Source organism: Panthera tigris, chromosome A2 (assembly GCF_018350195.1).
Source record: "Panthera tigris isolate Pti1 chromosome A2, P.tigris_Pti1_mat1.1, whole genome shotgun sequence".
Lineage (NCBI taxonomy): Eukaryota > Metazoa > Chordata > Mammalia > Carnivora > Felidae > Panthera > Panthera tigris.
The window spans coordinates 25,305,633-25,328,907 of NC_056661.1; the positions used below are offsets into that span (position 1 = coordinate 25,305,633).

At 40.1% G+C, this 23,275-nt stretch overlaps 3 protein-coding genes across 12 annotated transcripts in view; 1 reads left to right on the forward strand and 2 right to left on the reverse strand.

Moving 5' to 3' along the window:
* APPL1 (adaptor protein, phosphotyrosine interacting with PH domain and leucine zipper 1) overlaps positions 1-16,697 on the forward strand; it is a 56,773-nt gene extending 40,076 nt beyond the window's left edge. Inside the window, exon 23 of one of the 3 annotated variants that reach the window (XM_042979205.1) lies at positions 15,036-16,697. Coding sequence is in view for 1 of the 3 variants with exons in the window: in XM_042979207.1 (XP_042835141.1) it covers positions 15,036-15,050 (15 nt within the window). In the remaining 2 variants the exon portion in view is untranslated. Of the gene's footprint in view, positions 1-3,586; positions 3,752-15,035 lie in introns of those variants that run through there. The other 2 variants (XM_042979204.1, XM_042979207.1) reach the window with 2 other exon arrangements.
* Positions 2,497-15,144, reverse strand: ASB14 (ankyrin repeat and SOCS box containing 14). Its single transcript, XM_042979209.1, has 10 exons — positions 15,023-15,144; positions 13,281-13,335; position 12,949; positions 12,700-12,831; positions 12,444-12,602; positions 9,447-9,692; positions 6,598-6,769; positions 5,599-6,142; positions 3,620-3,773; positions 2,497-2,864 (listed from the first exon to the last, which is right to left on the reverse strand). The coding sequence occupies exons 1-10, from the start codon at positions 15,142-15,144 to the stop codon at positions 2,686-2,688; spliced, it is 1,764 nt and encodes a 587-aa protein (XP_042835143.1). The 3' UTR covers positions 2,497-2,685.
* A 646-nt stretch (positions 16,698-17,343) lies between the features above and the next one.
* DNAH12 (dynein axonemal heavy chain 12) overlaps positions 17,344-23,275 on the reverse strand; it is a 210,872-nt gene continuing 204,940 nt past the window's right edge. For all 8 annotated transcript variants that reach the window (XM_042979211.1, XM_007084416.3, XM_042979213.1 and 5 more), the window contains 4 exons: positions 21,631-21,768; positions 21,102-21,193; positions 19,424-19,491; positions 17,344-17,622 (listed from right to left, as the gene is read on the reverse strand). In XM_042979211.1, coding sequence (XP_042835145.1) covers positions 17,432-17,622; positions 19,424-19,491; positions 21,102-21,193; positions 21,631-21,768 — 489 coding nt within the window. In that variant the 3' untranslated portion in view covers positions 17,344-17,431. The remainder of the gene's footprint in view (positions 17,623-19,423; positions 19,492-21,101; positions 21,194-21,630; positions 21,769-23,275) is intronic.

Consider the following 23,275-nt stretch of genomic DNA (forward strand, 5'->3'; position numbering starts at 1 on the left):
CTATCACAATACTAACAGCATATTTCACGGAACTAGAACAAACCTAAAATTTGTATGGAATCACAGAAGACCTTGAATAGTCAAAGCTGTCTTGAAAAAACTGGAGGAATCACAGCTTCAGGCTTCAAGTTACCTTATAAAGCTATAGTAATCAAAACAGTATGGTACTGGCATAAAAATAGACACATAGCTCCATGGAACAGAATAGAAAACCCAGAAATAAACCTACAATTTTATGGCCAATTAATCTTTGTTTTTTAATCTCTGACAAAGGAGGCAAGAATATACAATGGGGAAAAATCTCTTCAACAAATGGTATTGGGAAAACTGGACCACGTTCTTACACCATACACAAATAAAATGGATTAAGGACCTAAATGTGAGACCTGAAACTATAAAAATCCCAGAAGAGAGCACAGGTAGTAAGTAATGTCTCTGACATCATCCATAGCTACATTTTTCTAGATATGTCCCTGGGGGCAAGGGAAATCAAAGCAAAAAGATACTATTAGGGTTACATCAAAATAAAAGTCTTCTGCACAGCGAAGGAAACAAACTGTCAAAACAAAAAGGCATCCAACCTACTGAATGAATGGGAGAAGATATTTGCAAATGACATATCTGATAAAGGGTTGTTCTCAAAATATATAAAGAACTGATACAACTCAACACCCAGGAAACAATCCAATTAAACAATGGGCAGAAGATATGAATAGACATTTCTCCAAAGAAGACCTGCAGATGGCCAATAAACATGAAAAGATGCTCAACATCATCATCAGGGAGATGTAACTCAAAACTACAATGTGATAATCTCACACCTGTCAGAATGGCTATATTGAAAAAACACAAGAAACAAGTGTTGGCAAAGATGTGGAAAGAAAGGAATCCTCGTACAGTGTTGGTGGGAATGCAAACTGATGTAGTCACTTTGGAAAACAGTATGGAGTTTCCTCAAAAAGTTAAAAATAGAACTACCATATGATCCAGTAATCACACTACTGGGTATTACCCCCAAAATACAAGAACACTAATTCAAAATGATACATGCACCCCTGTTTATTGCAGCATTATTTACAATAGCCAAATTATGGAAGCAGCCCAAGTGTCCACTAATAGAAGAATGGATAAAGAAGTGGTATTCATACACAATGGAATATTATTTAGCCATAAAAAAGAAATGAAATCTTGCCATTTGCAATAACATGGATGGATCTAGAGAGTATAATGCTAAGCGAAGTAAGTCAGAGAAAAATACCATATGATTTCACTCATATGTGGAATTTATGAATAAAACAAATGAACATAGGGAAAGAGAGGTGAATCAAGAAACAGACTCTGAACTGTAGAGAACAAACTGATGGTTACCAGAGGGGATGTCAGTGAGGAGATGAATGAAACAGGTGATAAGGATTAAGGAGTGCACTTTTGATGAACACTGAGTGATGAATGTATAGAGTTGTTCAATCTCTGTATTGTACACCTGAAACGAATTTAACACTGTATGTTAAATACTAGAATTAAAAATTTTTAAATAATTTAAAAAGGGGCTCCTGGGTGGCTCAGTTGGTTAAGCGTCTGACTCTTGGTTTTGGCTCAGGTCATGATCTCATGGTTCATGAGTTCAAGCCCTACATTGAGCTCTGCGCTGACAGTGCAGAGCCTGCTTGTGATTCTCTTTCTCCCTCTCTCTGCTCCTCCCCTGCTCATGCTGTCTCTATCAAAAATAAATAAACTTAAAAAAATAATTTAACAAATACAGCTGCTATCAGTGAGCCCCTCTTGTGTGTCAAGTACTGCACTAGAGTCAGTACAGAAAAACATAAGCCATCTGAAAACCCGTTTAATTTCTATTCCAGTGATAACATTAACCAGTAAATGGGAACCCTTAGCCAGGGTTTTATGGAAAGAAGGACTGCATGTTTCCCATTAATGATGACGTTGCAATTGAAAGTTCTGTTTCAGTTAACCAAATTACTCCACTTCAGTGCGGGACTCTACAAGTAAACAGACATTAAGCTGGCCTTGGGACTTTTGCATAAGAACAGCTAACTTGTAGGTCAAGTACTGGGGTCAGTATTTTATTCAATGTAATTACTAAGACATTTTATGTATGTACTTCTCTCTAAAAAGGATTACTGTTAAGAATCCTTTTAAATTATTAAAGGTGACATTTACTGTTTTGAGCATGTAGAAATGTAGATTCTTACATTTAATACAAAATCAGTACAGAGTGAGAACTGATACATTTCTGTTAATTGAAATTTTACAGTTTTTTTTTTTTAACTGCCTTTCAGAATGCTCTTGAGAAGCAATATTAAGAATATTAAGAAATAGGGGGCGCCTTGGTGGCTCAGTCGGTTAAGCCTCTGACTTTGGCTCAGGTCACGATCTCACAGCTTGTGAGTTTGAGCCCCACGTCGGGCTCTGGAGCCTGCCTCGGATTCTGTGTCTCCCTCTCTCTCTCTCTCTGACCCTCCCCTACTCATGCTCATGCTCTGTCTCTTTCTCAAGAATAAATAAACATTAAAATTAAAAAAAAAAGACTATTAAGAAATAGTATTAACATGTAGATTTGCATTGAGATTTTAGTTGTTAGGTAAAGTGAGAAATAATGAATCCTATGTAACAAGTCAAATTTTAAGAAATGCAACTCAAAGAAATATACCTTTTCATCCAGTTTGATTACCAGGTTCCTGTGAAAATTCCTTGTCCGTAAAGATCATATTCTTTGTAAAGGATATACGCTTTTAGACGGTTTGGTAATGGAAGAAATGACATGAAGACAGGGCAGCGCAAATGTAACTTCCCCATACACTTCCGGATCTTTAGGCGGCACAAATGTTTGAGGGATCGAGGGTTTGCTGAAATGAGAGAAACACATGTTATCCAAATGGAAAAGAGCTGTTCCTTCTTTTAGTGATCTTAGGGTTTAGTCAGCAAATGTATGTTATACTTAAGCCACCAAAATTTTCATTTGCTGTGTTGAAATGGAAAAGTTAAAAGCGAAACAGCTTTTCCCTTCTCTTTGCAACCCTTCCTGTAGATACGATTACAGAACCATGTCAAGTTAAGAATCCAAAGACTGGCATCAGTTGTGGCTCTGGCCTGTGAGACCTGAAATCCTTAAATCTTTGTGTTCTAACCACTCCCTTGCCCTGTCCTATCCCTCTGGATCAGGCTGAGAACTAAAAGATCACCACCCAGGGGGAAATTAGATGAAAGAAACTCTTAATTTGACTTATGTTCTACTGTGAAAGAATGTGGTTTGGAGCATCCTTTGATATTCTCTGCGGGCTTAGATCTTCACCTTTTCTCATCCCTGTTTTTGTTGCCATTTCATAGCTTTTATTAATTCCTGTATGTACAGTGTTCCATGGGATTAGGAGAAAGGCATTACCTACCATATAATATGTAATTACCTAACAGATTTTATCTACTGGGAAATGATAAGAAGTACAAAGTAAGTAATAAATAGTAACTTTTTTTTTAGAGAGGAATAGTATTTTCCTTTGTTTCTTTAGATAAAGCTTTTAACCAGAAGAGAATGTTTTATGAAACAAATAAGAATACCTTTTATTTTTAGTAAAAATCTTTTAGAAGAAAGGAGGATACTCACTTAAGATAAAATGGATTTCTGACCAGAGCCCTTGTTTTTGGAGCACAGCTTTCAACTTTGAACAGATTCGAACTTGATCAACATAATCAAGCATCACTCGAACAACCTTCCCAGAGAGATGTTGCAGCCATGACAAAGTTATTACTTCACAGAACTAAGGAAGAAAATTGGAACTATGAAAGCAAATGAAAAACTGGAGTAACTATGGGGGGGGTTTAGAACACAAAACTCAAAGTTAGGAACCAAGGTCTCAAGCCCCTCATTTATAAACCAGGCATTGAACAAGGAAATGATTTCTTAGCTCTGACATTTGGAAAAATACTTAACTGCTGTATCTTCAGAACTATGTAAGATGTAATCAGGGTGTGAAAGAGACAGTTGTCTAATATCCATTGTTCCCTTTGGTTGGCCACACGGCTCTCTGGAATAAAGATTACCTCTCCAGCTTCCTTGCACCTAGACGTGGCCACTTAAGTTCTAGCCAGTGAGATGTGAGTGGAAGTGTGAGCAACCCCCAGAATGCACTTAAAAGAACACGGTGTGTGCTGCTTCAGCCTGCCTGCCTCCTTGCTGGCTGGAATGTGGATGCAAGTTTCTCCTGTGTCAGGAGCTGTCCAGTTAGAAGGCTGTTTACCTGTGGCCTTTATATGAAGGGAACGAGCCACCTTATTAAAGTCACTTTCATTTTGGGTTTTCTGTCATTCACAACCTACTCCTATCCTCATGCCTGACGGATATGATCGTTTCTGCCGGTAGGTAATTTACATGCTCCTAGACAAGATGCCCATGTAAGAAGTCAAGTACTACTACATAATAAGTCAGGAAATAATACAAGATGATATACACCTAAATGCTAGCTCCTACATTAATCATAACCTAAAACTAATAATACAATATTAATATGTTGCCTTCACTTTCCAGAATTGATTCAAAGTGCTTTCTCCGTTCACTATTTAATTTTTGATTTTAATAAGAACTCAGGTATTTATAGTGCATCTGTGTGCTGAGCACAGATCTCTAAGCTGAGGAAAGTGGTGAACAAGAGCTTACTTACACTGATGTATTTGTGGAGGAGACATGTAATCAGTAAATGTTAAAAAGATAATTTCAGAAAGTGGTAAGTGCTATAAAAGAAATAGCATTATCAGAAGATTAGGGAAGACAACTACCTTAGATAACGGTGGATGGGTAAGGAAGGGTCTTTTTGAGAAGGTAACGTGTGAAACTTGAAGAGTGGCAGCTTTTTGAAAAGTTGGGGATGAGCTCAAGTTGGGGAAAATAGAAATGACCGGTTAGGGGGGAAATAGACTGGTGTGATGCAGACATCACAAGAGGAACACATCTCAAGAAGAAGAGGGTACTCAACTGCATTTTTTGTGTTTCTTTCTCATTAAAAAGGTGGCCAAAGAAACCTATTTAATCAAATTTTAGACCTAAAAGAGATAGCCAAGAACTAAGGGATACAGGTATCAGGACCCTAGAAACATTTTAGCTCGATGACTCAGCACTTCAGAGAAAAAACATAACTAGTTTGTAAGACTACATTCATTCTTTAAAACCTTACTCAGATGCTAGTTCATTTGTGATACTCCCTAAGTAAAGTTAAATCACTTCCCTCTGAACTGTTCCTGTACCTTTTACATCTACCATCATGTTAATTTTACCACGTATTTATCACATTAAAATCTTTTCAGGGTTCCTGGGGAGCTCAGTTGAGCTAGGTAGCTGGGTAGCTCATGAGATTGAGCCCCACGTTGGGCTCTCTGCTGACAGCATGATGCCTGCGTGGGATTCTCTCTCCCTCTCTCTCTCTGCCCTCCTCTGCTCTCTCTTGCTCACTCTCTTTCAAAATAAATAAACTTAAAAATCTTTTGAACTATGATCTTCTGGAGAGAATGGATGGAGTCTTATCTCTTGGTGTAGTCCAGGGCCACTAATAATGATTGTATAAGTTGATACAGACAATACTGTGCACTTACCATAGTGTCTTTGATAACTGTAGATGTCCAGCCTTCAAAAGTATAGCAAGGATGAACTTTGTCTCCATGGGGACAATCAAAGCATCGCTCTGTGTCATACCCATAATTCAAGAGCATCCTGAGCATGACTTCATCTTTCAATGTGTATTGCAGTGCTGATGGGAAATGTAAAGGGTTGACTCTGCAGAAGTAATTGACGTTGGCCCCATGCCGTAGCAGCAGACTTATCAGCTCATAGTTGCCCATCCTTAGGGCTATCTGGAGGCAGTTAACTGGGTCTTGATTGGGCAGAGCTCCAGCACTCAGAAGCAGCTTAACTGAAGAGAGGTCACCATTTGATACAGCAAAATACAAAGCTGACTTCCTATGGTCATCATAGTGTTTGCGAATTCTCTGATCCAGCATGAAATTTACATCAAATCCAGCCTGGATGAGGAATTCCAGGCATTGGGGGTGTGCTCCTGCTGCTGCACAGTGGACCGGACTGATGCCACTCTGCTTAATGGCAGCAAAATCCGTAACTGGAACCAAAATCTTCAGGGCTCTGAGAAAGAGTTTCAGGGGGTATTTAAAAAATTGTTTTTGTTAAGATGTAGTATTAACCTGTTTACGATTATTATATGCTAGTACAGGTGGTATTAGTATCAGGTGGCATTTAGAACCCCCTAACCCCCAAAAAGTATAATTCCTGCATGTAAATGCTCAGCTACTTAGTGAAGTTAAATAAAACTGTCTAGATATAAAACTCAGAATTAGTCCAATTAGTGAGACCGGGAGCTCCCCTTATTGCCTAAAGACCCGATAATAAAATAGTTTTATGTCTCTTCTGTGGTTACAGAGGATGCCTGACTTCACGGTCTTACTGGTTGAGTTTATCTTTAAAAGGGTGTTAGAATTATATGATCAGAGAAGAAGAATATAAAGTTCCCAGAAGCTGCTCCAAAGAAACCCCACAGCTTTTGCTAGTTCTATTATTTGTGGTGATGTCATTGAACTTACAACAAGTGGCCTCTGTCAGCTGCAACATGAATGGGAAGGTGGCCTGAATTCTTAGGGATGTTGGCATCAGCTCCATGCTCTAGCAAGAGAGTCACAGAATCTGGATTTCCTCCACTGGCGGCTTCAAGTAAGATGGAAGAAGAGTCAGAGGCCTGACCAAGAGCATTAGCTCCTAAGAGGAGAAAAAGTCTTGTTATGCAAAAATCTTTTCCACTCTACTACTTACGCATTCTTAATATAGAAGCACTACCAAAAAGCAGTTATTAAGCAGCCACTTGAGCAAAGCACTACAAAGTCAAAGAAATAAGAAAGGTGCCTCCTGCTCTCGGCCAGTTTATAATGTAGTTGGGGAAGGAAGAAATGGTGCAAGCAGTCTCTCAGTTAAAATTAGGTTGGCTTTCAGAGTAACTTTATAAGTTAATTGTTTGGAACTTGCAAATTCCAGGAGAAGTCCTTTTAAAGGAGATTTTATTTCCAGACTAGCCTATAAAAGTCCACTTACCCCACCCTTATGTATAGCATGGTACCAACAATCCTGTTGGACTAACACCATGCCATCTGTTGATGTTATGGTGAAAAATGGGTGTTTGTTCTGTTTTTTCACATGTTCTTAGGTAGCTGTTCACAGTAAGACATACTGTGGTTGTTTGTTGTTGAAGTTGGGGACTTATAGTTAAAAGGATAAATTGCAGTACTCAATATGCTGTCATGTGATGGTGTGGGTAATAAGAGTACAATTGTAGGCAAAATGTCCTCTAAAAGATCTCAGTTCTGGATTTTGAGGGGAACTGGATGGTGAAGGAAGGAGAAAGGAGTTTTGGGTCAGTTGCAGAAGGCCTCTCAGTAAAATGGGTTTTGAAGAAAGAGTCACCTTTGAAAATGGACAAAGAGAAAGGAGATCATTCGGGGCTTATTCACAGCTCCTATAAAAAAGATGTAGTGGCTTTAAATTAGTAAATAGTAAATTAGTAAATAGACTCCATAGTCATCAGAATACAGTGATTAAGAACCCCCCCCCCTCCTGGAATGCATGAAGAAATGTCTAATAAGCCTCCATGGGATGAGTGCTCACTATGTGCAGGTTCCTGTGTGCATACTTTCTAAACAACAACAGCCCTAACAAGCAGGTGCTAGTATCTTCTTTTTAAAGAGAAAAAAACCATAGCTCATTGAGGTTAAGTGACTTCCCCAGAGACGCACAGCTGGTAAGCAAGGCAGTTCGGGATTCACATACAGGTACACCAGACCCAGGGCCTATTTCTATGAAGCAGTGTTTCCACTCTAATAATGCAGAGCAGTAAAGTAACATGATTTGGAATGAGACAGATGTGGTTTCAAATCTTGGCTCTGCCATTTACTAGTTATATCACTTTGTGCAAATTACATCATAAGGGAGTTACCTCGGAAAGTATTCACTGAGGTCAACCGATGTGGTTTCTTTAGAGTTAAGGATTTAAAATCTGGTGCCTCTCTTTATATTTTAATCAGTGATCTACACAAAAGGTTACTCTTGTTATGTAGATGAAGGGTCTAGTGTTTATTTTTGTTACTCTAGCTATTGACTTTAGACATCTCTGCTGTTGCTCATTTAAAACATCTTACTTAAAATGTCTTATGGCCACTGATTGGGAACTACAACAGCCTCTCCTGTATGATAGTAAAGTTTCAGGTAAGTCTAAAAAGCAGAAAGTTGTTCTTAAATATAGGAATCTCTGTAGTCTAGAATATTGGAGACCAGGACCATGTATTGTTAAAGAAAGAAAGAAGGCTTCTGGACACAGACAGGAAGGAGAATACAAAAGGTAATTCTAATATTGGGACTTTATTAAATATTGGTAAAGATTTGCTTTGAAAAAAAGCTTTAGATACTACATTGCTTCACTTAACAGGGTCATCAATGGGGGTTCTCCTCAAAGCCAATAAATTGCAGAGTTCTCTGAGCCAAGGACTCTGCCAGTTAAACCAGATCTCAAATTGGTGGCAGGAGAGGGCACGTTTAAACATTCTTTTTTTTCAACGTTTTTTATTTATTTTTGGGACAGAGAGAGACAGAGCATGAACGGGGGAGGGGCAGAGAGAGAGGGAGACACAGAATCGGAAACAGGCTCCAGGCTCCGAGCCATCAGCCCAGAGCCAGACGCGGGGCTCGAACTCACGGACCGCGAGATCGTGACCTGGCTGAAGTCGGACGCTTAACCGACTGCGCCACCCAGGCGCCCCGAGGGCACGTTTAAAAGGAAGTCCTGCAACTGGTACCATCCCTGACCCTCTTTCCTTAAGTATAAAATGACGATAATGCCTACTTCCTAGGGTTTTAGAAGATCACGTGAGGCAGCGGTAGCTTATTGCCTGGTGCTTAGAAAGTACTCAATAAATGTAAATTGCCTACCTTCTCTCAGGGTTTTGGTTATTACTAAAGGAAGAACTGGGACCCAAAGAGGAGCAATCAGGAAAAACTTCCCAACACCAGAAGCATCTGATAACACATTGGACTGCCTCATGACTTAGCAGAGACAACATGTAGGGGGTAATATGAGGACTTTTGTTCTGTGACTCTAGAAAAGGACAACAGGCAAAACATTTAAAAACTGACCATCCTCAGCATGGTCGGGGAACATTATGCTAGAGTAAGGTGCATCCTAGTAATTTTAGGGAAATTGCTCCACATCAAATGAGAACTGTTCAATCTCTAGGCTTTTTAGTAGCCAGTATTAACACATACTTTCATCAGACATTTGTTAGGCTTAAATAAAATGTTAATTTCTATCATCTTGAAGCTCTTCACAAAAAGGAGGATGCTTGCGTCACGTTATCCCTTGGGGGTGTGCTGACCGTATAGAAAATCTTGCCTTTCTGCAGTAACATTTCCATGATTTCAGTGTATCCACTTTGGGCAGCAAGAGCAAGAGGAGTGAATCCATAGGAGCTCCGTGGATCAGGGTGAGCCCCAGAAACCAGCAGCAACTTTACTATGTCCTGCCTGCCCAGTTTGGCTGCTTCATGGAGAGCGGTCCTCTCGTTGGTACACCGCAGATTGACATCTGCCCCATGGCTGATCAGCAAGGAGGCCATGTCATAGGAGTCACGTAGAACAGCTGGGAAATTGGAAGTGAAATGTCACCAGGAAATTATGGCCAGAGTATCTTATTAGCCAGTGTCCCTCAAGCTTCTTAATGAGCTCTTCCTAGCTACCCCCCTGTGCCAACATTTTGTGTTTAGGAAACACACTGTTAAATGAGGCATATATCAAATAATACCAATAGTGTTTTACATCAATACCCTATTGTCTTTTCTGTAAGCCATGAACAGTTACTGTCTATTGGCTGCTTATGTGTCTGAAAAACAAAACATATAAAATTTTCATTTATCATTTTTGTGTTCCTCCCTCAAGAAAATGGGAACTTAAGTACCCAGTACAGTCCTAGAAATGCTCCTGGGTACTTTAAACAAAGAAAAACAAAAACAGCAGTAATTATGAAATTATTCGTAACCTCGTGTTTTGTTAAAATTTTCTAATTGGTTTTTCTGCATTTATGCTGTTATCATTCGCATTTGGATGATAACCTTTAAGTCCTTCAAGATTCTAAAACAATTTACTGTATCCATCTCCCTATCCATTTGTTAATTATTGGCACCCCTGTGTATGAGGAATCTTGCTAGGAGCCAGATGTTGAATCAGTGTGAATTCTGTCTATAACGGTTTATAATGTGCCATAGAAAGTGCTGTAGGACTGGAAATACCAAGTGCCAAGGGTGTTGGGTCTTTTTTTGGCTCATTGAGCTGGCACTTAGTGTGCCCTTTGATTCTGGAAACACATGTCCTTTGTTTTAGGAAATCATTTTCTTGACTTATTTCATGATGGTGTACCACCTCCATCTTGTCTCTTCTCTTTCTAGCGTTTCTGAGATTCATGTGTTGCTCCTCTTAGATTGTCCTAGTTTTTTTCTTTTTCTTTCCTATTTCCCATTTCTTATCTTCTGGAAACTTCCCGAAACTTTATCTCCCAGCACTTGTTTTGAGTTTTATATTTCTACTATCATATTTTTAATTTTCAAGAGTGTTTTTGGTTCTGTTTTGTTCAGTTTTTTGGTAATATCCTATTATTTCATTAGTTTTCACTAATTGCTCTAAATGAATTCTAATTTCCCCCTACATTTTATTTTGCCTAAATAGTCTGTCTCCTCCAAGTTTCTTATCTCTGTTGAAGACTTTTCTCAGATAGTCCTTGGCTATCTGCTCATGATTAAGAGTTGGGGACTAAAAAGCTGACTGGGAATCCTAAATGTTGGGAGGGGCTCTTGGAGTGTGGTCATAGCTATATGTTGCTATGTCTGGGCCATTTGTTGGGGGAACCCCCAATTTCACTCCCTTCAGTTCTTTCTTTTTGGGTATATCATATTCCCCAGAGAAGCCTCTTCTTGGAGGGTAAAGTTCTGGTTGCCATCTTTCTTTTTTTTAAAAAAATTTTTTTTTCAACGTTTTTTATTTATTTTTGGGACAGAGAGAGACAGAGCATGAACGGGGGAGGGGCAGAGAGAGAGGGAGACACAGAATCGGAAACAGGCTCCAGGCTCCGAGCCATCAGCCCAGAGCCAGACGCGGGGCTCGAACTCACGGACCGTGAGATCGTGACCTGGCTGAAGTCGGACACTTAACCGACTGCGCCACCCAGGCGCCCCTGGTTGCCATCTTTCTAGAATCCTGGTGGAAGAGGAGGGCTGGGAGGTCTTGGCTTATGCTTAATTCCTCCAGTATTTTCAATCTAGTACTCCCACCCTTGTCTAATACCCCCCATCCAGAGAGCCTCTGTTTAAATTTCCCAGATGATAAATGTCCAGAACTCGGGTGGTTTGGGAGAAGGGACCACTCTGGCTACTCATTCCTTAATAGGGTTCAACCAATCCTCCCGTTAGCTGCCTGTCCTTCACCCACGTTCCATGAGGTAACTGCCGCCAACAACTTCCAAGCCTTTGATGTAATTGTGCTGCTTTCCCCACTACCAAGTTGAGTTGGCTTTCTTGTCACTGAGTATTCATCCACCTGCTCTCCAGGTTTTAAAAAACTGTGTTGTTGTTGTCTCCTCTCCTGTTCTCCTCATTCTTTTGTATTTTACCTCATTAAGACAATTTCTTGACTATAATTTTAGTGAAGACTCAGGAGGGAGGAAAATTAGCCATTCGTATTCAATCTGCCGTCTTTACCCCACCATTGGTTGCCTCTCCCTACTCTGCTCACCTTTTATCGTTCTTACACCTAAATTAATTGGTTAAGACACCATGCAATGCAAAATGATCAGCCAGTTGGCAGAGATTTTGCCTCAGGCCACCTCAAGGACAAGTCTGTAGAAAGCTTGAGGGTCAGGTACCCATGACATGGGTCAGTTGGGACCAGAATGACAGCACTGCAACTATGTACAAAAAGCTGCCTTTCTATTTGCAACGATGTGGATGGAGCTAGAGAGTTATGCTAAGTGACATCAGAGAAAGACTAATACCATATGATTTCACTCATCTGTAGAATTTAAGAAACAAATGAGCAGAAGGGGGAAGAAAAGAGGAAAACCAAGAAACAGACTCTTAACTATAGAGAACTGATGGTTGCTGGGGGGGGGGGGGGTTTGGGTGAAATGTGATGGGGATTAAGGAATGCACTTGTGATGAGCACCAGGTGTTACATGGAAGTGTGGAGTCACTATATTATACACCTGAAGCTAATATAACATTGTTATCTAACTGGAATTAAGATGAAAACTAAGAAAAATTTTTAAAAAGTTGCCTTCAAAACCTCTGGGATGGGGGACACTCAGAATGACAGACTGTTTTCCAGAGACAAGGTACTAATTTACCTGTAAGAAGAGGAGAATTGCCTTCAGAATTCTTGGCATTTGGATTGCAGCCGTTGACAAGAAGAAAACTGGTGTTTTCTAAGAGGCAACTGCTGACAGCCAAAAAAAGTGGCGTTTCCCCGCTGTGGGTGGTTTGCTCCCACACACTGGGTTTTGAAGCTGAAATAATTCCATTAGACCACACAGGTTAAGATACAGAAATAAATTTTAAATTCATTTCTCACAAGCATCAGGAAGAGTTGTAAAGGGAGCTTACCTTTCAGAGTTATTTCCAAAATGTTCTTGCTTAATTGCACCGCAGCCTTATGCAGAGGAAGCCAGCCTATCTCATCTGCTTCATCAAAAGCAGAATGGCACTTGGTCAGGCGTGCCAATGCATCTTCCTTACCTATTAACGAGTCGAATGGGCACAGATTCACATTTGGCACACACACAAGGCAGCCCATACTGCTTCCGAATTCCACCATCAAGGTTAGTGCACGAGACGACAGAGTTCTAGCACCACCCTTTATGAGAGACGCATTCAAATGGCATAGGACGAACAAGCAGGTGTTCGCCTAGTGTTCCATACCATCCCAGCCAGTGGCCACCCCTCGTGTGGTTACAGAGAAAGAGCCCAGTCCACCGAGGAGCCCAGGAGCTCTTGGCTAAGTGGTGCTGTGGTGTTTTCTCGCAGGCTCTTGACAATCAGCATTGGACACCCCCACAGTGTTGAGCATTTGGGAGAACCTACTTCTAGGCTTTCCTCAGCTCAGAGGGGAGGTGCTGCCCTTTGTCCTTTGTCAGCATCACATCTTACCACAAATTGGAGGGGATAGAATAAGAAGAGTACTTAACTGTCTCTATTGTTTCAATTATCTTCTTATAGTCAGCGCTCACAAAGGAATGGGAACTGCATAGAAAATAAATATGTATGTAATCCCCAAAGTGAGGGAAAACAAAGGCATGTGACAAAAAACAAAAGGAAACAATAAGGGCAATAGTAGTTAGCCAAGGATGAACTCTAACAACAAACTCTTAAAATGAAGCTTAATGGGAATACTTCCAAAACATATGTGGTGTGACCCTAAACATGCTCCAGGGAAATCGGTCTCCTGTGTCTGTCTTCCTTGGTGGGGGGGTGGCATTATTCCACCTGTCTCAGGTAGACCAAGTCAGCAAGCCTTCCTAAGTTCCATATAATTCTTGCAAGTCTAATAACTGAAATCTACAACTATAGTCAATTTCTGTAAAATATTTCAGTCCTCAAAATCTTATGCCTTCCAGTCTAAAATCATGACTTAATTACTGAATGAACTTAAAAAATTTTAATCACAAGGTTAATATAATCTAATAAACCCAATTTTTTTTTTAATTTTTGAGTGAGAGAGAGAGAGTGCAAGTGTGGGAGGGTCAGAGAGAGAGGGGGACAGAGGAGCCGAAGCAAGCTCTGTGCTGACAGCAGTGTGCCCAAAGTGGGGCTTGAAGTCATGAACCATGAGATCATGACCTGAGTGGATGTCAGACTCTCAACCGACTGAAGCCACCCAGGTGCCCCTAAACCCAATTTCTTTACAAAACTTTAACTATTTAAAGATTATTCCTAAATGTAACACAAAAGTATAGGAATAGCGTGGTAAAGAGACGCTGAAGCCAGACTGCCTGCCTCTTACCTAGCAGCTCTGTGACCTCGGGTAACACTTATCTGTGCTTATCAGTATTCTTATTTCTACACAGGGATAACAGTACTTACAACATAGAAAGGTAATGAGAACTAAATGAGTCAATATTTAAAAAATGCTTAAAAATAGTGCAGCACAAAGTGATCACTCCGTGAGTTTGTTACTTTAAAAAAAAGTATAGTTTTAACGTATTTCAACATCTCTATGTTTAATTATAAAGTCTCTTAGAGCTAAAACCACATTTATCCAGTTTTACCTCCAGCAGGCAAATAGAGGTCACCACCCCAAGCAAACAACTTTTATCACCCCTGAAAAACAATAGTAACTGCTGGTGGGTGGGGGGGTAAGGTTGCAGATCAGTCAGAGAGCATCTGAGCAGGTGTGCTTGGCTGTGCACATTCCACCTCCAGGGCAATTCTTTTACATCAGCGAGGGACCCGCGGAGTCCTTTTCTAGTGCCGTCATTACAGAATTCTGAAGACACACCTCAGAAAGGGTTAGTCTCTTCTGGGTTTAAGTTTACATAATTCCTTCTTTTGATATGAATCAAAAGACTGGACCTTGCTCTGTCTCCCCACGAAGGCTGATAATTTTCTATGTGTATTGCTTAGCTTTTTGCATTTCCTTGGCTCCCTAAAGACAGGGTGCATTAGAGTTCTCTAGTCTTTCACATCCTAATGTATTTCTTCTGGTTTCCAGTCTCCAAATCCTCATGTAGAGCTGCTCCTAACCTCCTTCAACTGTTTACTAATTACATTCTGAATTCTTTCCAAATTGTTCAAGTCTCATAGATACTGAAATGATAATTGAAATGGATTTTGACCCTCTCTTCTGTTTTTATCACAACACTAGAAGTATACTAATGACAAGTCTCAACTGTTGAATCCTTCCAGTACATCACCAATGAGATCCCATTACCTCTCATCTGCAGGTGCCTGCTGTGTAGTTCCCGGCTTGTGAATGTCCTGTATACTCTCCTGGATGACGAGCTGGGTATCAAAGTCCTCATCTGTGTCTTCATCACTGGCGTAATTATCCATGTGAGACGCTGACAGATTTCAAGTCAGAATGAATTGACAATATTTTTCCAGTTACGAAAAGATTATCAGTTTCATTACAAATGAAACTCAGAAAACTACAAAATTGAAAGGAGTGATAAATGAAGCAAATGCAAGATTTAGAAAAAATACCCATTACATTTTTTCCCATAAATTCAAAAGAGTTTTCTGGACTGCCACAAATTCAATATAAATTAGAAGTTGCCATGATTAGCCATTTACTTAATGCCTACTCAGGAAAATCAACCTTCCGTATAAAACTTGGGTCAGTGTCGTTTTAACTATGAAAGTAATGGTTTATTTTAGACCTAGCTTATGAGTTTTTTCTCAGTCATTGTAGCCCTCACCCAAAACATCTTTATGCTGCAACAGCAAATATTAAAAATAAACACATCATAGGAATATATGCACTCTCATAATAACAACATATAACAGGAATAGTGGTAGTAAAAAACAATGTATTTTCTTAGGCAATAACTCAGTTGTTTAAAAGAACATTTCTGTTGTATCATAGAATAGGTTCAATCACATACCAGACTTTTTACCTTCTGTTATATCCTTTAGGAGAGCATGGAAGTTCTCACTGTAAGATTAGCACATCAGGATTTTCATTTCTATTTAGGGTCTCCCCTCCCCGTAGTGGCCATTCCATTAATAGCTTTACTATAAATACATGATCATAAGACAGTCTGGCACATTCTCCTTGTTTTTTACATGGGGTTTAGCTCTATTTGGAAACACGATCCCTTCTCTTCACTGCTATATTCATCAAATTTAAAGGACTAAACATTTTATTCCTGGTATAAAATGCTTTTGCAAGGGGTTGGCTGTGTGAAGTGAATTCATTCTCCTGCTCATGGCCACTGCAGACCAGAATCAATTTTTCATCTGAGAGGCCATTTTTCTGTGACCGATTTATCAAAGTGACTGTCCCCACAGTCCTGATTCACTGGGTAGCTGCACCTACATTTTCTTTGGGCTACAGAGCTGCAGCCTAAAGTGTACTGGGAATCCTAAGGAAGGAGTTAATTCCACACACAAGATAATACAATTTCAACTGTAATTTTGTATTGTTGAAATGTTTTAAAATCGATAATCTATACTAATATTTTGAATGTATATACTAAATGAGAACATTAACTATTAAAAATAAGGAAGAGACACTTGGTATTTCCAATTAAACACGAACTAAATGCCAAGAAGCACGCTATGGCCTGGGGTGGACAGGCCTGCCGCCAGCCACCTTACTGCCTCTGTATGTACGCTTCCTGCCCCGGGGGACTGTAAGAAATGGAGCTGATGTTGTAAAAGTATGATGTAAGGGGTTACTTCCGGAATTGTTTTGATACTTCCTTATTTATAACCATCTCTGGTAAGTGAGTAGAAAGGGAACTACTCTTGAAGCTGAAGAAATGACTGCACACTTGTGAAAACAGATGTTTTCTGATACTAAATTTTATCCAGTGGGACGCTTGGGTGGCTCAGTCGGTTAAGCCGCTGACTTCAGTTCCGGTCATGATCTCGCGGTGTGTGGGTTTGAGCCCTGCATCGGGCTCTGTGCTGACAGCTCAGAGCCTGGAGCCTGCTCCAGATTCTCTCAAAAAATGAATAAAAACATTGTTAAAAAATTTAAAAGTTTTATCTAGTTTCCCCAAATATGATTTTCACATATATATCAAAAGTTTCAAGGATTTTTCTTTCTTTTAAAAAAAAAAGTTCATTTATTGAGTTTTAAAATTTCCTGTCACATGCTTTCCCCTATAAAATTAATAATAGCAATAATTTTTAAAAAGCAATTAAATATAAGGCGATTCCTTATATGACATTTACTTTCAATTATAAAAATAGAGAAATTTTTAAAAAAAGTTTATTTTGAGAGAGTGCAAGTAGGGGAGGGGCAGAGAGACAAGGAGAGAGAGAGAGAGAATCTCAAGCAGGCTCCACACCATCAGCACAGAGCCCAACATGGGGCTCAAACTCACAAACCATTAGGTTGTGACCTGAGCTGAAATCAAGAGTCGGACACCCAACCGAGTCACCCAGGTGCCCCTCAAAGACTTTTCATGTGCTTTCAAGAAACATTTCTCTTCATGTTTTCTAGAAGGCTGTATTGCAGTCAAGAGTGGTACACCAGGGAGGAGAACAGTGCAAAAACCATTTAAAAGAAGGACACAAAGATACTTGATTTCATAACATATGTATTTTGAAGTGAAGACAACGTAGATTTTCTTTTTTACTTCTTTCAGATGTTTTCTTAAGTTTGTCCAATTTAGTCATCCAGTTGACAAAGCAAGGCAACCCCACGCTTGATCCAGTGTTGAGTGGGTTGGTCTGTCTTTAACAACATTGCAATGACAAAGTTGGTAGAATGTCCTGTTGTGGAGAGAGTTCCTTTACGTTCACTTGTCTTGTAAAGGGGACAGGTGTAGGCATTCGACTTCACAATCTCAGTCTTTTTAGCTTGGAAAAGAAAGAAATACACTAATTTGCTAAAGGGAAAACAGCCATTGGTACTAAAAGAACAACTCTTTTCATACTAAATCTAAGATCATGATTATGATATTTGAACACTTCAATGCTGTTATTGTTGTTTACAGTTGGGATATAATTATGGCTGTGAAACAAGACAAGTGATTTCATACGGGGCATGATTCTAGGGCTAGAGGACAGGAATCTATTCTAAGTTCTGATGACTTAGCTGGCATGAAAACACTCCAGAGGACCTGGGAGAGGAGGAGAAGGAAGGGAATAAGTACTAAAATCCAGCACATGTAATGCAGCAGACATAGGGACCCCGCTGCTTACAGCCCTAATACAAGAAACGCATAAATCAGAAGAAGCAGAACTTACTGTTTGCTTTCAGCAGGTTGTTCTTAAGAAAAACACACCAACACTTACCTACTCACAGAAAGAATCTATATATTATCCTTGAAAAGCCAGATATGAGATATTAGGAGTCTTCCTAAACTAAGGCCACATTTCTCATACTTATAATTGAACTGTGTTAATAAAAATATTTAATGGGCTCAGTGGTGATTGTGGATGATTTGGACATGCTTCCATTGATAGTTATCTGAGGACAAAAAAACCTAGAGAAGAAAAAACAAAAGAATGAGCCTCGTTTGTTCAGACTTGTGGGAAAATGATGATGGCCAGAGGAGGGAAGGAGCGAGTCTTTCCCAGGAGGGCAGAGTTGGCTTCCCCGGCCTTCCCACCTGTGACTTGCAACATCTATGCCTGTGGGCACCTGTCTGGTTCCTAGGCCAAGGAGTTTCTTGTAGCCAGAAGATTCTAGCCACTGGCTGGAGTCAAGCCTACGTGTCTCTGAGAGGTGTACAAAGGCAGTTCAGAATCAAAATATTGATGGGAAGCCCTGGACTCTGGAAAAGTAGAAGTGGGGGAGGGCAGAGAAAATGTTACATCCCTTGGGATAAGAGCAAAAAGGCAGAATGATATTCCCGAAATAATATGAATGCAACACAAAACAGGAATAATATATTCCCAATGTAAACAGTAAGTCACTAAAATTTTTTTTTCTTTCTGCAGTTTATTTTTTATCATTTACACCCAAGTTGGTTAGCACATGGTGCAACAATGACTTCAGGAGTAGATTCCTTAAGCCCCTTAACAATTTAGCCCATCCCCCCTGCCACAACCTCTCCAGCAACCCTCTGTTATCCACATTTAAGAGTCTTTTATGTTTTGTCCCCTCCCTGTTTTTATATTACTTTTGCTTCCCTTCCCTTATGTTCATCTGTTCTGTGTCTTAAAGTCCTCATATGAGTGAAGTCATATGATATTTGTCTTTCTCTGACTAGTTCCATCCACGTAGTTGCAAATGGCAAGACTTCATTCTTTTTGATTGCCGAGTAATACTCCAGTGTGTGTGTGTGTGTGTGTGTGTGTACTGCATCTTCTTAAAATTTTTTTAATGTTTATTCATTTTTGAGAGACAGAGACAGAGCATGGTGGGGGAGGGGCAGAGAGAAAGGAGACACAGAATCCAAAGCAGGCTCCAGGCTCTGAGCTGTCAGTACAGAGCCCGATGCAGGGCTTAAACTCACGAGCTGTGAGATCATGACCTGAGCAGAAGTCAGACACTTAACCAACTGAGCCACCCAGGTGCCCCTAAGCCACTATTTATTGTAACTGAACAAAGTCTTAATAGATTTGAGCAGAGACTTATTTGGGGGAGCCATTAAAAAATGTCTATTATTATCCTCCCTAAAACTCTAACAAATTTTGTTAGGAGTATATTTACTTGGTTTTATCCATATGATGGGCATCAGGTCAAAGAGAAGTTTGGGATGTTGCTCGGCAAGCAATCCACTGTGAAGAGAAATGGAAACATTTATTAGAAATAAGATGAAATTTGCTTCTAGAAATTGCTACTGAGATATTGGCTTTTAATACAAGAGAGGACTAGAAATATGCAGAGAAAGAAATATAAAACAAAACCAAGGAGGAAGCAATGAACAACAGTGGACAAATACCAATTCTTGCCGCTTTTTAAGTACCATCCATGAAGCACACACTATCCTGTCACATTTGATCATCACCATGATCTTGTCCCCTTCCTTTTCCACACACAGGTGAACAGTGAAGGCTCAGAGAGGTTGAACAGTTTTCTCATAGTAACACAGCTCTTAAGTGCCAGAGTCAGGATTCAAACGTACATCTGCCTGTCTAGTAAACCTGTCTTCTTTTACCTGTGCTATATTGTTTATTTATTTGTTTGAGAAAAGGAGGGAGGGAAGGAAGGGAGGGACAGGAGAAAAGATGAATATATATATATTCATCTATGTAAGTTAAATGATAAAAATGGAGAGGTGTGCATCAGTGGCTTAGTTGGTTAAGCATCTGACTCTTGATTTCAGCTCAGGTCATGATCTCACGGTTGTGAGATCGAGCCCTGCATAGAGCTCCATGCTAACAGTACAAAGCCTGCTTGGGAATCTCTCTCTCTTTCTCTCTCTCTCTCTTTCAAAATAAACTTAAAAAAAAAAAAAAAAGGAAGAGAGAAATAACCAAATGAACTAGGTGCAGCTAAGTCTGCATCAGAGCTCAGTCTTGGAATTATCTTTGTAATAATATAAAGGAACTCCTTCCTGCTCCTCCTCAAGCGATTTTCTGGGTCTCAACATTCAACCCTCCCTTGAGAGCAAAGCCTAGCCCTGACCCTGGAAATAGAGGGTTATGTTTATTAACGGACTGATAAAGAGCAGGGCTCCAAGGGAAATAGTCTCTCCCCTTCTCTCTTACCCCTATGTATCTTATTTTTTTAAATTTTATTTATTTTTGAGACAGAGTGAGAGTGCAGAAGAGGTGCAGAGAGAGAGAGGGAGACAGAGGATCCGAAGTGAGCTGCACGTTGACAACAGAAAGCCCGATGTGGAGCTTGAACTCTGTGAGATCATGACCTGAGCTGAAGTCAAGAGCCAGGCGCTTAACTGACTGAGCCACCAAGGCCCCCCACCGCTATGCATTTTAAAAAGAATAGCAATGCTTGGTTTCCTAAGCTGGAAATTCAGTATTTATTTTAAATATTTATTTATTTTGTCATATAAGAGAAATTTTCCATTCACTAACAGAAATGGGAAGTTCATTCTAACTGTGAAATGATCAAAAGTTAGGTGCTCCTGCACATTACAAAATGGAAGGTAACAGTCCTAAAACAGAAGAAGTAAGAAATAATTTCAACTAACTTTTCTAGTCATAAGACCATTGAAATATTAACTAAAAATTCTTCAGGACCTCAAAATACTCACTTATCAATTGCCCCAGCCTGAGTAATGATTTATGGCAAGGATTCTGATATTATTTTTTACTTGCCATAGTCCCTAGAAGAGCCGTTTTTGTTGCAGGGGTGGGGTGGGTGGGAAGCAGTGTTTTACTTATTCATCTGCAATGAAGAAGTCTCAGCAGTTGAAAGCCCTGACCTTGTTCGGGACCAGCGTGCTCCATCAAGATATAACCCGTGGATGTAAACGCCGTCCTCTGGCGCCGTCTCAGATGTATCTGAAGGAATAACCTGAAGGGAGAGGCACATGCTAGTAACGGTCTCTTCCCCAGACAACTTTGTCTCAGAAGGAAAACATCTGCTCAATTTTCAGAACATACTCAGGGAAACGCGACTATACGATAGGTTGTGAAACTATAAATTTTTCAGTAGGAGTGTAAGTGTCAAAATGTATAATACAGTTCTTTTTGAAGCATTTTATCACTGTTTATTGTACCTCATGTTTTTGCTGAAACCGGAGAGCAGCATTAGATGATCTGAGTTAAAAATGGAGATATATATCTAAGTCCTATCAGACGTAGCAAGGCAAACATATACTTTCTTCATGAAACACAAAGAATGGAAAGAAGTCATTTATAATGAACCATAAAAATATGAATTCTGCATATCTTCCTTGATTACATGATTTTGAAATAATGATATACTGTGGAATTTAGGGGGTTTTGTACCTCAAATTCATATCCTAGTAAATCAATAGGGATGGTATATTTTCTGGCATAATTCTGCATCGCTCCAGTGAGAAAGGCTTGGGTGAAAAAGAATCCTGAGAGCCAAAACACACAAGGTTTTCCTGAAGTATACCAGTCCTGGAAGGGGAAAACACAATGCACTATGTTCATTTCCAGACTCACACGAGCACCACCTGATCTGTAATTCCTGATGCTGGTTTGTGTGTTGTCCACACTTTCCACCACAGGACTCTCTTCCCCGACACAAACATGCAACCTACCTTGGCCTTCTACCTCTTTTCCCTTATAGTCACTCTTCTTGGATAATTCAAACTAATTTTAACATTAACCTCAATAACACAAAGTTTGAAAGGTTCAAATCTACAAAGAGCTGAGAGTAAATTATTTGGGGATGTGTGACTTACTCCCACTCAAAAGCAACCATCTTCAGATATCTCATGCAGTATATGACAGTGTTGATTCTAGCTCCTTAAAACTCTGGACTCCCCCCTGCCTCCACGCTTACTTCAGTTCAGATGTCCATTGTCTTTTTTCTGTATCGATGTGCACGTCTTCTCACTTCTCCCCTCTCTCTGCTCAGTACATCTAGAGTAATGTTTCCAGAGTATACCTCACCATGCATGGTTTGGATTGGATTTAGCATCTTGCATAATTCTTCAGTAATCTGCTACTACTCTACCAAATTAAAGTCTAAGCACCTTAGTCTCCTATTTAACATACTTCATAATCTAGCCCCAAATTGTATTTCCAGCTTGATTCCATGTTTATTTATTTATTTTGAGACAGAGAGTGTGCACGCAAGTGGGGAGGGGCAGAGAGAGAGGGAGGGAGAGACTCCCAAGCAGGCTCTGTGCTGTGAGTGCAGAGCCTGACGAGGGGCTTGAACTCATGAGCCATGACATCATAACCTGAGCCAAAACCGAGAGTCGGATGCTCAGTTGACTGAGCCATCCAGGCACCACCCCCGCCCCCCAGCTTGATCCCTTAACAGAAGAACATGGGGGAGGGGAAGGGGAAAAAAAAGTTACAGAGAGGGAAGGAGGCAAACCATAAGAGATTCTTAAATACAGAGAACAAACTAAGGGTAGATGGGGGGTGGGGGAGAGGGGAAAGTGGGTGATGGGCAGGGAGGAGGGCACTTGTTGGGATGAGCACTGGGTGTTGTATGGAAAACAATTTGACAAATTATATTAAAAAAAAATAAAAATAAACAATTCTTCTTCAAGCATCTTACATTGTAACCAGACTACACTATGTGCTGGTCTTTTCTCTGCATTGGGTGGACATCTGTTGTATTTTCTGCTTGTCTTAAAGTGACACTACTCTTCCATCCTTCGGGAAGAAGAACCTTTCTATACTCTCAACCCAAGCCCTTCTGGTACAGGAACTCCACTTCCTGGGGTAGGCATGTGATTCCTGCCTGGCCAATGATACCCCCCAGTCATAGTGATTGATACAGGAATGGACATGTGACCCAGGCAAAGACAGAGATGTGGAGACTCTTGCTAGGACTTTTGGGGAAAAGCTGCTCAGCTATTTGAAGTTGTGTGGATGTGAGGCCAGAGTTGCTGCTGCTGTTTTGCTATCATCACATGAGAACCTACCTGAGAATGGAGTCAACCCT